Genomic DNA, 14,503 nt, shown 5'->3' with positions numbered 1-14,503 from the left:
AAAAAATTTTTCACTGAACCATACTTTTGCATTTAACTCATGTAAGTGTATAACAACAACAACAAAAAAATATGGAACAGAAAATGTAAACTCTTCTACCCTACCTTAGTAGATGAAGTAGAATTAACATAATTTTTGTTTTATTTTCTTTTAATAATTCTTTGCCTCTTAAATTCTATCTTATATTGGTCATTTGTAACACAAATTTAAGTAAATCTTTATGTTATTTTTCAATTCAGCATCAAGTGTAGAGAACTTAAAATGTAACAGCTTTTCTGGGCATTACATGACACTAAAAAGAAGTATCGAATGTAAAATGTTATCTCTTCCCTTGGGAATTAGGTTTGTCATGAGTGTAATGAAGCACAAACCAAACCAAACCCACTGCCATCAGGTCAATTCTGACCCACAGTGACCCCCTGGTGGGTTTCCCCCAATGAAAATTTATATATAATGTTGTTGTTGTTGTTATGTGCCGTCGAGTCGGCCCCGACTCATAGCGACCCCTCCTTGGGTTTCCGAGGCAGTATCACTACGGAAACATAGTTAAAAGTTGTACATACGCCTAGCTTAGATTATAAGAACAATACATAATTGAAATAGATGGGAGATCAGATGGGCAAGAGTCTGTAGGTAGAGAAGATTTTATGGAAGTGTTTGTGGTAGTTAAGCCAGCTCGACCTGCATTAACAAATACCCTAAAAATTCAGTGGCGTACAGATCAATGTTTGCATTTTTATTTAATTGTCCAAGGTTTTTTGGTGACTGTCTTCCATGGAGTCAGAAAAACACTTTGATTGGCAGTTGCTTTGCCTCCTTTAATATGAGGCTCTTTAGGTCCTTTGACACATCCATGTGAGGCAACCAGAGGGAAAAGAGCATGGTAAAGCATGAGTTTACTTTTTTCCGGGTCTAGTCCTGGAAGTGCACACATTTCTTCTGTTATGGATTAAATTGTGTCTCTGCAAAATATGTGTTGGACTCTAACCCCTGTACCTATGGACATAATCCTGTTGGGAAATATACTTTTTTCTTTTTTTTTTTCTTGCTATATTAATTAGATCATACTGGAGTGAAGTTTGTTCTAAATCTAATCACTTCTGAATTATAAAAAAATGCAGACAAGACACAAAGGTACATACACATGAAAGAAGACAGATGCCATGTGAAGATCATCCAAAAGCTAAGGAAGCAAGGAACACCTGAGACTATCTCAAGGAAGGAATCTACACAGTCAAGGCCCTGATTTGGAGTTAGGCTACATAATGAAATGAGGTGGCTGTGAGAAAATAAATTTCTGTTCATTAAAGCCATCCACGTGTGGTTTTTGTGTTATAGCAGTAGCCTTGGTGATGCAGTCATTAAGTGCTTGCCTGCTAACTGGAAGATTGGCGATTCAAACCTACTAGCCACTTCACAGGAGAAAGATGTGGCAGTCTGCTCCAGTAAAGACTTGGAAACCATATGGGGCAGTTCTACTCTGTTCTGGAGGGTTGCTATGAGTCCAAATCAATTCAAGAGCATTGGGCTAGGGTTTTCATTTGGTAATTAAGACATCTGCCTCTCAAATTTCATTAACTATAGCTCAACAGCATGGCCACACTTCACTGAATGAAAGATAGGAACATGCAATGTAGCTGGCCAGCCACATACAATGGGCAAACTGGGAAGATGAATTTTAGTGGACAGCTGACAGCCTTTATAACAAATATGGAACAGCACTAATTTGAAAAAATAAAGAAGAGGGTGGATCTACCCAGGCAGGAAGAGCAATAAGAATAAGCAAGTTGTAAAACCTCATCATTTCTTAATCAGATAAGTAAAACTTATTCAACCCGATTTCTAAAATTGTTTCCAGGTTTTAAGGTTTTGTGGTTCTAGGTGGTAGAATTCAATGGGTATTTTGTTTGACTAGAGCAAAAGGTTCATACTGGAAATGGTGCAAGAGTTACAGTTACATGGCTAGAGTTAGCTGACATCGAATTGGCCCTGACTCATGACAACTTCATGCACAATGCAACTAAACACTGCCCAGTTCTTCCCTATAGCTGGTTGGGTGTGGACAGTATTCTGTTGTGACTCATTGGGTTTTCATTGGCTGATTTTTATTTTTATTTTTTTTGCTTTTAACTTTTTTTTTTTTTTTTTTTTTTTTTTGTGGTTTGGGTGAAGATTTACAGAGTAAATTCACTTTTCATACAGCAGTTCACATAACACTTTCTCTCATGACATTGACCATAATTTACCACAATGCAACAGCTCCCCTCCCACTTCCACCCCATAGTTACCTCTTCCCTGTGTCCACCCCTCCATGCACTCCTGCCCCAAGCTGTCTCCCTGTGCATAAGCAGCCCTTCTTTCTCCCATGATTGTTCTCTCTAAGGAGTGTTATCTACCTTAGGTAAATGTTCAACTCATATGCCTGTCTTTTGTTTGGCTGGAAACCACAGGTGTGGGTTCAATTCCAGACCTGAAGGGTAGCTAGGGGCTATAGTCTCATTGGCTGATTTTTAGAAGTGGATCACCAGGCCTTTCTTCCTAGCCTATCTTATTATGGAAGGTCTGCTGAAACCTGATCAACATCACAGCAACACAGAAGCCACAAATGACAGCTGAGTGGTGGCTACACATGAGTTACAGGTAGAAATTGAACCCGGGTCTCCTGAATGGAGGGTGAGATTTATACCATGGGACCACCTATGCCTCATGTTGATAAGGTATTGTTGTTAGGTGCAGTCGATTCCAACTCAGAGTGACCCCATGTGACAATTTATACCATGGGACCACCAATGCCTCATGTTGATAAGGTATTGTTGTTAGGTGCAGTCAAGTTGATTCCAACTCAGAGTGACCCCATGTGACAGAGAACAGCCCTATAGGGCTTTTTAAGCTGTTATCTTTGTAGGAGAAGATCACTAGGTCTTTCTCCCACAGATCCACTAGTTTGGTTATCAGTCAACTTTCTGGTTATTAGCCGAAGGCCTAACTTTTGCATCATCAGGGCTCCTTGTGGGTAGGGTAGGTCTTGAATAATCACTGTATCGCACTACAGATTTTTAAAACACCAAGTCACAGATAGTGATCAAGTACATACTAGGCACTTTGCCAGGTGCTGTTGAGGCCACAAAGAAGTAAACTTATCTTTTAAAGACTAGATTATGTACTTATGGAAGAGCAGAGTTGGGTGAAGAAAAGGGAAGAATGAAAATAAAGCAGAATGAACTGTGTTCCTAGACCTCACGTTATGAGGTAGGATGCAGGGATGGATATGAAATGACCTCTGAATATCTTCTACAAGATTCTTCTGAAGAAAAAAATCTCCTAATAGCAGTTTGTATTCGTGTGATTTGTCTCTTACAATCAGCAATATTAAATTTCCATTCATTGGAAATTTTGATAAAATAACTTTGGACTAACTATAGCTTTACAACAAATAAAAGGCATGGGGCAGTTAATTCCTCTTTAGATAAAATTGGAAGTTTAGGCAATGAAGGTACTCTAGGTATGTTATGATTTTCTATGAAAATAAACTCAGGTGTTATGTCACTTGAACACTCTGAAAATTAGTGTTACAGCACCATTAATTCTTAGCCAGTTATATCTCTATTATATCCCAGAACTCTTTATCTTTGTATATTATGATCTATTGTGACTTTTTCCATCCACAATGTAGTTTTGCAAAATTGTGTTCTTAAAGAAATTATAAATCTAAAGATTTTGGAGCGAGAGTATTTCCAACTTTCATTGTTAGATTTGGCCTCTCAATCATGTCTTGTTACTAATTCACCTTAAAATTATCTCAATACACCTGTTTATCAAGTTTGATTCTTTTAGAAGGAAAACTGATAAATATGACAATTAATCTTGAATACCTGCTTCATCTTACTTTTTTAAATGTGAAAACTGAGTACTAGTCACTCTAATAGCATAGTGCCTAAGGCATTTGACTGATTATCAGAAGCCTGGCAGTTCAAACCCACCAGCCACTCCTCAGAAGGCTGGGCAATCTACGTCCATAGTGATATCGCCTTGGAAACCCATGGAAGGGTCACTATTAGTCGGGTCCAACTCAACGGCACATAACAACAACAACAGGTGTCAAGAGACTTGTATTTAAGTTGGGTTTGCCACTTACTACTACATATCTTTCGCTCTCATGGGACCTGTTTTCCTTGTCTGTAAAATGAGAGATTGGTTAGAAAATGGTGTAGTTTGCACTCCCTCTAAACTGTCACTCTTTTATATGTCAATATTGGATTGATCTCCCTTTTTAAAATTGGTTATCAATATGCATAATTATAGTTCAACTATAATTTTTCTAAGGGTCTGTTCTTTTCACTTTTGAACAGTTTTTAACTGGTTGCAAAATATATTTACATGAATGTCCTTTTCTTCAATGGCAAAAATGGTTATGTAGAAATGTGAGCACTTGCATGTTTAAATGGATCTTATTTATACTGTGCCAAGTACCATTACTGACAATTATGTCAACTTTGAAATAAAATTATGACTTAGGAATATATGTGGCATATGTTCTACTCCAATTTAAAAATATGCCTATGAGAAATTTTATTTTTTAAATGCTACAAACCCTACTAAAATCTAAGAACTGTGCATAATGACTATTTTTTTTTTCTTCTATGGAAATAGTTTTCTATCACTCAACTTTTGAACATTGGATAGGCTTAAGTCTTATTTCATATTGTAGTAATAATAATGATAGTAATGGCAGCTCACGTTTATAGAGTTCTTCCTAGATGTCAGACTATCTGCCAGTGTTTTAATAGAATTTTCTCATTATTCGACTTCATAATCTCTATAGCCAAGCTGCTCTGTTTAGTATGCACATAGGAAAAATCTTAATGATCAGCTGGTATTTTATATACTCACACACATACACACACACATTCAGTCATGTACCACATAACATCCGTTTGGGCAATGTCTGGCTACATATATGTCTGTGGTCTCATAAAGCTAATAGAATTTGCAACCTTGGTTGGGAATGGGATGTACGAATGCAACAGCTTTCTGCATATAACACATGTATCTCATGTCTCTTGCATACAAAGCGATAGTGCTACCAGGTGTATAATGGTACAGTATATATAGCCTATGGGAGCTCTGGTAGCATAGTGGGTAAGACACTTGCCTGCTAACCAGACAGCTGGTGGTTCAAACCTACCAGCTACTCCTCGGAAGGAAGGTTGGGCAATCCTACTTCCGTAGTGATACTGCCTCGGAAACCCAAGGAGGGGTCGCTATGAGTTGGGTTTGACTCGATGGCACATAACAACAACAACAACATATATATAGCCTATAATATATATTTCTTGATAGTCCAAATAAATGCCTATATTACTGGCTTATGTATATACTGTGTACTGTATTTTTACCTAAAAAGTTTACCATACGACAGTGTATGCTTCAATTCCTAGGTAGCAGCATCCAATCTCATATATTGCCCATGTCTTAAGTGGTGTAGTGTTATCTGTTTAATTTTTGTTCAAAAATGTTACTGTGAAGTACACCATGGCTTCCAAACTCAGCAAAAGTAATGTTAGTGATAGCAGCAGCAAGGAGCAAAGTAGAAACATCAATTTGGAAGTTAAACAAAAAAGGTTATTAAACAATTTGAAGGTGGAAAATCAGTGAATGCTATTGTGATTTGGCCATGCTGATGATCCACAAAAACAAAGAAAAAATGCTCCTACCTGTTAAAAGATTGGGTCCACTGAAAGCTACAAGGCTAACAAAAATGTGAGAGGGACCTGTATCAGGTATGGAGAATTGCAAATGATGTGGATTGAAGATCAAACACAGAAACAAATCCCTCTCAGCACAATGATGACCACTGCTAAGGCATGAAGCTTGATCAAAATGCTTAAAAAAAAGATCAGACCAGACTATGATATGGTGTTTGCACAATATCCAAATCACATAATGTCCTATTTCACAGAGCATATCGTGACGTTAAGTGACATATGACTGTATAAATACACATGGCTGGCTGCCTGGGTGGTGCAAGCAGTTAAGTACTCAGCTATTAATTGAAAGGTTGGTGGTTTAAGTCCACCCAGAAGCATGTCAGAAGAAAGGTTTGGAAATCTACTGGAAGGTCACAGCCATTGACAGCCCTATGGAGTGCAGTTCTACTCTGATGTACATGGGTTGTTATGGTTCAAAATTGCCTCAGTGGCAGGTGTTTTGCTTTTGTAGCCTATGGAAGAGGAAATGAGAACAGTGCTTAAAAATAACCACCCTAAAGTCATGTGACAGATTTAGCAAATTGTTTTTATTTACATAGAAATGTGTACACATACTTCCTCTGTACACAGAAAATTCTAAGTATATATACATACATGGTTCCCACATATTGACAATAAACAGTATTTTAATTTTGTATTTAGATGAAAATAAAAAGATGTCTCAAAATATTACTTACCAACCACAAAATTACAAAAGCACCTGATGAGCTCAGAGCAAAAAAACTTCAAGCCTTACTACCACACACTAAGCTTAGTACAATTTATACAAAAGGACAAAATTGAACACTGTGCAGATATCACCAGTGAAAGGAAAAGAATGGAGATGTAAAAGTGAAAATGAAGCTATTAGCTTTTTAAACAATGTGGTAAGATTATTTCTGTTGGTTAAGACCTGTCTTTAGTCCTAGATTTTATGTTTTACTTTAATTGGATATTTTACAAAGAAGAGGGGAACAAATGAACATCTACTGTAAAAAGAGTAACTATTCTATGAGTCTTCAGAGTTCGAGAAGCCGTTATACTGGTCGACCAGCACCTTTTTCTGTGTTAATGAGAAGATCATCTAGCTCTGTGATACAGGGTCACTGCTTACTACCTGCCAAGGACACAAATTGGAAAAGTAGCATATTATTTAGAAATAACTTCAGAAGCCTGATTGAGTTATGTATCTCAGTTATCAGCACTTAATAATTGTTGAACTTGAATTATTACTCTTTATTTCCTCATAGATTTTGACTCTCATTTAAACAATTAATTAAATCTAAGGGAAACTTGGAATCATGTGTGGTGCAAGCCATTAATGCACTAACCGAAAGGCTGGAGGTTAGAATTCACTCAGAGAGGCCTTGGAAGAATGGTCTGGTGATCTACTTAAAAAAAAAAAAAAATCAACCATTGACAACCTGTTGGAGCTCAGTTCTAACTCTGACACACATGGAGTTGGCATGAGTTGCAATCAACTCGGTGAAAACTGGTTTCAAGGAAAATTTAATCTTGGAGGCTAGAAATAAGGAAGCCATAATTGTAGAATTTCTTCCTGATACCTACAATCTTTTCTCTTTCTAACCTAGGAAATAATCTCTTGTCCTGGCTTTCAGAGTTGTTTTACACATGTATGAAATCACAGTAAGTCAAGTAAGTAGAATGAAGTTATAAATTACAGGGTGAATATAGATAATCCAGTGTTAATTTTAACCTAACAGCACTGAATTTGGCAACAGAGCCTAAGAAATAAGAGTTTAAAAACAGTGTGACTCATGATCTTCATTATTATTGAACTGATTTACAATATATCCAAATTTGCTTTCCCAATACAAGGCACCTAATCCACTGTCATGGCTCTGCCAAAATTATTAGCCAGATGAGAAATCACAAGGCCTGTGACCAACACAGGACTAAGTACTTAAATCACAATCCACTCAACTCTATCTCAAATACTAATTCATTTAGTTCCACTGTGGCATTGTAACTTCACACATGAGTTTTATCCTTTCATCTTTCATATCAATAACAGCACAGATGTGGGAGAAAGACAGCAATCAAAGAAGAATTCCATATCAGAAACATGATTCATCTAACAAGTACAATCTTTTTAGTTACTTTTCTGAATCTGCTATTTTTAAAGTAACTTTCCAAAACACATTTCAATGGCAAGCTCATTTCAAGAGCACTGTTTATCACATGCATAATTTGGTTCCTTTTTATCACATGTTGCTATCATTAATGCTTCTTTTAGAGAAACAACAGTATTTGTAGAACTTAGCCATCTTACATGAAAATGGTGGTTTTATAAGCAGTTTGACTGTTTAGATTAAGGTACTTATGATTGAAACAATCACATTTCACATTTACATATGTTTCTGGTTTTTAAATTTGAAAACTTGATGGGGAACTAAGTTTCACTGCCAGAAACAAATGGGATCCTTTACCCTGAAGAGCTAGGCTTGGTTCCTGGGCATTCTAACTATATACATCTGTACCTCATTTCCCTCACTGTGTAAAGAGTCAGCCAGAGGATAAGTATGGAGTCTCACTATGGTAATTGTAGTCAGGACAGACCTTTTGCACAAGTTTATAATCAACACTGTAAAAGGCAATGTAAATGCAAATGACCTTGAAAGGCTTGGAGCACAACCAAGAAACGTGGCTCTGAGTCTGCTCCTGGTAGCAGATCTTTGAAGGGTCAAAGTTGCACAAAGCGGTCTTCTTCGCCCGATCTGTTTTCTCATACTCAATGCGACAATTGAAAGATTTGGATTCCTTGGTCTCCAAGGTAGACTGGGGGGAAACTTCAAATTCCACCACCTTGGAAGGGGGTACCAAGCTCACTGAAACATTGCCTAGACCTGTTGAATTATGTCGAAAGTAAACACTGAAGGTTCCATTTCCATGGTCGACAATTTTTCCCGTAATAAGGAGGTTGAGTTTGACAGTTTTAATGTTGGAATGAAAGTCACCCCATCCAAACATTTTCTTAAATTTTCCAGTTTTCACTATTGGCCGACGTTTAGTTCTAGCCAATGGCTCCTGAATTTCTGTAATATTGGCCAACCAGTCCCAGAAGTTTTCCATGCTGTCTGTATAGGCCAGGTGACCCGGCCTTGACACTGGAGACTGTTTAACAAACAGGCGCAGTGGATTGATGATCCTGGAGTGCACCACGTTTCCAACCAATGTCCCTGGGGCATCTTTGTCTTCCCAATCCAGCCCCTCTGTGGCATGCACCACAGTTTTACTGTCACAAAATAGCTGTTTGAAAAGAAAAAAAAGAGAGAGAGACATAAACTTTACATTAGGCTTTGTGTACACACAGTGAAGTCAAAGCATGAAAGGAATTATTCCAACATTATTTAGATTCTTGCTAGACAGCATTTCACATTGTAAAGGAGAAATTCCTAAAACATCTCTCACCTTTTTTTTTTTTTAAATCAAAACTAAATGACTGAATTAAACGCAGTGCTTGCTGAATTAAACTGGTCTTTTATTTGCCTGCCTGCCTGCCTGGGCCTCTATGTTTGCTTCGCTGCAGAATCAACACAAAACCCACAAGCTCCTGTTATCTGGCTATGTTAATTGCTAGAACCCATTAAAAACTAAGACATAATTTCTCTCTATGGCTAACCAAGGATATAAAAGAAATACCCTGTAAGGAAGGGAATCTTGACACAGCTGTCTTTTGTATAAAGTAAGCCCAAGATATATTTCTTCATGACAAGAATGAAATAAAGAGGATTGTTTCAAAGGTTTTTGGAGGTGGATTTATCTAAAGTTTCTTAGACAACTTAAAGGGTTTTTGTTTAATAAATTGATTTAGGGAAATGAGACCCCGACATCAAGATGGTTTTCACAAACTCCTGAGACATCTGGTTAAAACTGTTGAAACATCCATGAATGATGTTTTATGATCCCACTTGAAGGATATGTGACTATGATTGAAAACCTCTGTCATTAGTTCCTGAAATCAGTAACTGTAAGCCTCTATACTCAACTATCCAGTAGAAGCCTATGTTGTTGTTGTTATGTGCCGTCGAGTCAGCCCTGACTCATAGCGACCCCTCCTTGGGTTTCCGAGGCAGTATCACTACGGAAGTAGGATTGCCCAACCTTCCTTCCGAGGAGTGGCTGGTGGGTTTGAACCATCAGCCTTCTGGTTAGCAGTCAAGTGCCTTAGCCACTATGCTACCAGAGCTCCCATAGAAGCCTATATCCCACCCTAAATCCAACCTCCTTGTGACCGCAACCAGAGACTAACGAACCAAACAGTATTATAATTTCTTTAGCAGTACTTTAGTAGGTTTCTTCATTTCTCATTTTTGAGTTCTATTGTCTTTCCGTATTAGAATGCATTTTTTTTTTTTTTTTTTTTCCCACCACAACAACACACACAGCTGAGCTCAAAAGTGTGACAAGATTATTGTTATTTCAAGAAATGTAAATCAACGAGTACACAAATTAAAATAATGAGATTAAGAAGAGAGCACTTCATTTTAATGGGTTGATGCAATTTTAATCAGTTTCCCAGTTTTTACAATTTTATTTTTCCACATTGGGGAAAGGAAAATATTTTTACCTATTACTTTTTTAGAATCATTAAATTTATGAGTACTCCCACACAGGTAGAAAACAACTCATTCCAGAATGCTAAGGATTTCTACCAAAGGGCTAAAAACTATTTGATCATAAGAAATTGACAAATCTCTTTGTGGATATTAAGGGCCTAACTATATTCCAAGATTCATATATCATATAATTTCATTGATATTGATATAGTTCCATCTCAAACACTATAATGTAAGAGACATGTGTACAGTATTAGTAAGTTCTGCAAAAGTTTTAGCTGAAAAATAGAAAATATAATTGTCAAATTTTAAATTTTAGCTGACTTTACAAAATCAGAAATGTTTAAAAATATATTTAGAATTAATAGATTGCACATAATTTAGTGAATTTTATTACAAGTGAGTTATATTCTGAAAGACAGAATTACTAAGAAAGAATTATGAAACACAGAAATAGTTATGTGCATAGATTTTATGGATACACAGTATTTCTGTTCAAGTCATAGTCACAGAAACATTGTACTTTATTTCCATTTGATTTTTCTTTTTACTCTCTTTGCAATATAAAAGTCTACATGATTTCCAGAAATCATTTAGTTAAGTCAACATAGATTTTGAGGGACAGATTCATTACATATGTGCCTAGGATGAATATTTACAGATCAGTTATAAGTTCTGGGAAATAGAGGTTTCTACTAGAAACACTGAGAGCCTCTTATCTCTAATAGCATAAACTACTCCTGTAAAGAGTCTACAGAAAACTTCCAGCATGGTGAAAAGGATGAGAAAAGAAGTGATGCTAAGTTTATGTATGGTTTCTTCAATACTTTGCAATTAGGCAAAGTACCTGGCAAAATCTGTTTCAGATATTACACAAATTCAATTTGGCAAAAAAAAAAAAAAAAAAGAAAGAAAGAAAGGAAAAGAAAACAAAACCGAGATCATAAATATTGCATTCTGAAATATATAGTAGATTTTAGTAATGTGAAAGTATCTTTTATATGTTCATAAAAGTTTAGAAGTTTAGGCTTTGTGAAAAAGTGTTTTAATCTGGTCACTTTAGATGAGAAGTGAATGACTCAAGTACATATATGCTTTAGTATATTTTCCCCTTTGATTAATTTCCTGAAGGCTTTTCTTCCTCATTTCTGTTCTTTTATGCATTATTTTTTATTTTTAGTTCATTTAAATTACTGAGGTTTGCCAAAAGGGCATATTGATATAATACACATTCTCACCTTTCTGTGGGCCTAAATCCATATGACCCCTTCTTAGGAGCTAACACGTAGTGCCTCAGGCACTTGACTGCCAACCATGAGGCTGGCGGTTCAAACCCACCAGCCACTCCTCGGAAGGAAGGTTGGGCAATCTACTTCCATAGTGATATCGCCTCGGAAACCCAAGGAGGGGTCACTATGAGTCGTGTCTGACTTGATGGCACATAACAACAAAAACAGGAGCTAACACATCCTGAGCTAATACTTCTTTTCCTCTCCTGACTTTAAGGGCTGGGATTTTTACCAGCAAAACAGAGGCCATTACTGGCTAGAGAGGATTCTAGCTCAAAATATTCTGGATATTTCTGACACTATAACTAGAGCTTTCTGATTTCAAACAATCGAATTATAATGAGCACAAACCTCATTCAAATCAACTGGTAATAGCTCACAAACTACAGTTCTTTAGCTCCTGTTATTACCTACATTTCCTAAGAACTGATGCCATCCAGTTCCAGTGGAAATATCTTGTCCTCTCCAGCAAGAATGCCAAGGACATATGGACAGATAAGATACTCCTTGCTGAACAAGGTAAAGAGCCAATTTTTCTTTTCCATGATTATGACTGTTCTTGCTCATTATAGGGATGATTATTTTATTTTGCACCTATTTCTAGTATTTTGTGAGATTTGCCCTGCTTGGGAAATGCTGACAAACACCTGCCATTTGCTGAGAACCTTCTGTATACAAGGAGTACTCCTTTACCTCCTGGTCGCTATTTTGCCATTATGGTTTGGTACGACTTCCCACACTTCCACCTTCCTTCCTCTCTTTCATTCTCTTTTAGCAAAGGTGTATATATTCTATTGTCACTTTCCATTTTTGACTTATTTTAACAAAAATTCAATTCTTACTTTTACACACTGTGCTATAGGTTTATACTTCATTAGCAGAACTAAGATCCATTTTCCATTCAAAAAAATTTCTACCACCAAGTATGCAAACACTTCTGCTACCAGCAGCAAAGCAATGTGCTCTTTGTTTTCTTAAAGTTTTTAAGTGACAAATTTCCTGATATTTTCCTGCCTGGATCTTTTTTCTTCATGCAGCAATTTGCTTGATTTTCTCTTAAGTTTTCTATTATTGAAATCCTATAAACATTGAGATCATATGGCATCTGTATTAGCTGATAATGGCACATTTTAGAATACATGACAGACCCCAACACCTTGTAAGATAACTCTCTCAACTGTAGGACTTCTATTATTAAGTTCTAAGACTATTCAATAATTGTAGCAACAGTAACAAAAATAATAACTTAAAATGCACTTTGTCGTTAGTTGTTGTTAAGTGCCGTCGAGTCGTTTCCGACTCATAGTGACCCCATGCACAGCAGAACAAAACACTGCCCGATCCCGCGCCAACCCCACAATCCCTGCTATACTTGAGCCCATAAAATGCACTTACTGGGACTTAAAAAAACCTTAATATTTTCTTTGTAGTAACTGATGTTGTGACAGAACTTGATCCAAACATATATGGATCAGCCTAAGAGAAATGAGTGCTAAAAATCCAGCCTTATCAAATAGATAAGCTGGAAGTAATTATTTGCTTTTACAAAGGCTCTTTAACTCTTCAGAAAAGACTCTTCATAAAAGAATTTAAAATGTAATTTAATTTCTAAAACCTCATTCATTACTCTTCAGGTCCAAATCTTAAGGAGTCTTTAATTTTAAGGTTGGTATGTATAAAAAATAATAAGCTTAGCTAATTGTACAGATCTATAATTTCTCCCTCTGCCAAAGAAAACACCCACTGGTAGTTCCTTAGGTAAAAAGTAGATGTGCATTTACTGTTAGCTGCAGCAGAGTTGGCCCCTGATTCATTGTGACCCTATGTATCACCGAGTAGAACTGCTCCAGTTTCCTTGGCTGTACTCTTTACAGAAGTAGTTTGTCAGACCTTTCACCTGCAGAGCTGCTGGATGAGTTTGAACACCCAACCGCTTGGTTAGCAGCCAAAACCAAGCTGCTTGTGCCCCACTCAGACTTCATAGCTATATGTATGTATGTTTATCATAGTGACCTTCATTGGGTTTCCGAGGTGGTAAATCTTTACAAAAATAGATTGCCCAGTCTTTCTTTTGTTGAGTAGCTGGTGGGTTTGACCAACAACCTTCTGGTTAGCAGTCAAGTGTCTTAGGCACTACACCACAGAGCTCCATATATATAGTAACTTCATCCTCTGCTGGTATGACTTACTCAGCCCTTCCCTTGCTATATTTTCTTAGACTGTATCACTGCTGAGAGGCCACTCACTCTTATTCCTGGTCTACATAGTGGTTTGTATGACCTAAGTCCCCAGCACTGCTGCAAAACCTCAGAAAACTTGATTAGGGGTGATTGGGGGCTGGATGGACCACTTCGTGCCTTTCACTCATCCACATACTCCCAATATGGAAGCAATATGACATGGTTGAAAGAGAATAGGATTTGGTGCCTGATGACCTCCTCACCCCTTCCTTAGGTGTATGACCTGAGTCTCAGTTTTCTCACTTATTTCCTGGCTGGTTAGTTTCAAGAATTAAAAAAATGAGTAGAAATTTATTGAGCCCAGTCCCTAACAAGTGGGAGCTCTGGTAGCATAGTGGCTAAGACACTTGCCTGCTAACCAGACGGCTGGCGGTTCAAACCCACCAGCCACTCCTCGGAAGGAAGGTTGGGCAATCCTACTTCCGTAGTGATACTGCCTCGGAAACCCAAGGAGGGGTCGCTATGAGTCGGGGCCGACTCGACGGCAAACAACAACAACAACAACAAGTCCCTAACAAAAGGCAGTCAATGACTGATGGCTCTTTCATGGTTCAGTGGATAGTCCCATGTTCCTATTCAAGAAGTGTCCCTAAAGGGTTATATGAACTATCAAGTCTCTCAAGGAAATTGATGGTTAATCAAGCAAC

General features: G+C 37.3%; 1 protein-coding gene across 1 annotated transcript in view; it reads right to left on the bottom strand.

The window, feature by feature from the left end:
* Positions 1–8,273: 8,273 nt before the first annotated feature.
* Positions 8,274–14,503, bottom strand: part of NXPH2 (neurexophilin 2) — a 160,512-nt gene continuing 154,282 nt past the window's right edge. Inside the window, exon 2 of the mRNA XM_007946042.2 lies at positions 8,274–9,017. Coding sequence (XP_007944233.2) covers positions 8,274–9,017 — 744 coding nt within the window. The remainder of the gene's footprint in view (positions 9,018–14,503) is intronic.

The sequence above is a fragment of the Orycteropus afer genome, unplaced genomic scaffold (genome assembly GCF_000298275.1).
Source record: "Orycteropus afer afer isolate SDZICR_OR568_19922 unplaced genomic scaffold, OryAfe1.0 scaffold00148, whole genome shotgun sequence".
Classification (NCBI taxonomy): domain Eukaryota; kingdom Metazoa; phylum Chordata; class Mammalia; order Tubulidentata; family Orycteropodidae; genus Orycteropus; species Orycteropus afer.
Note: the sequence above shows the minus strand (reverse complement) of the source record. Positions and strands in the feature narration are given on the sequence as shown.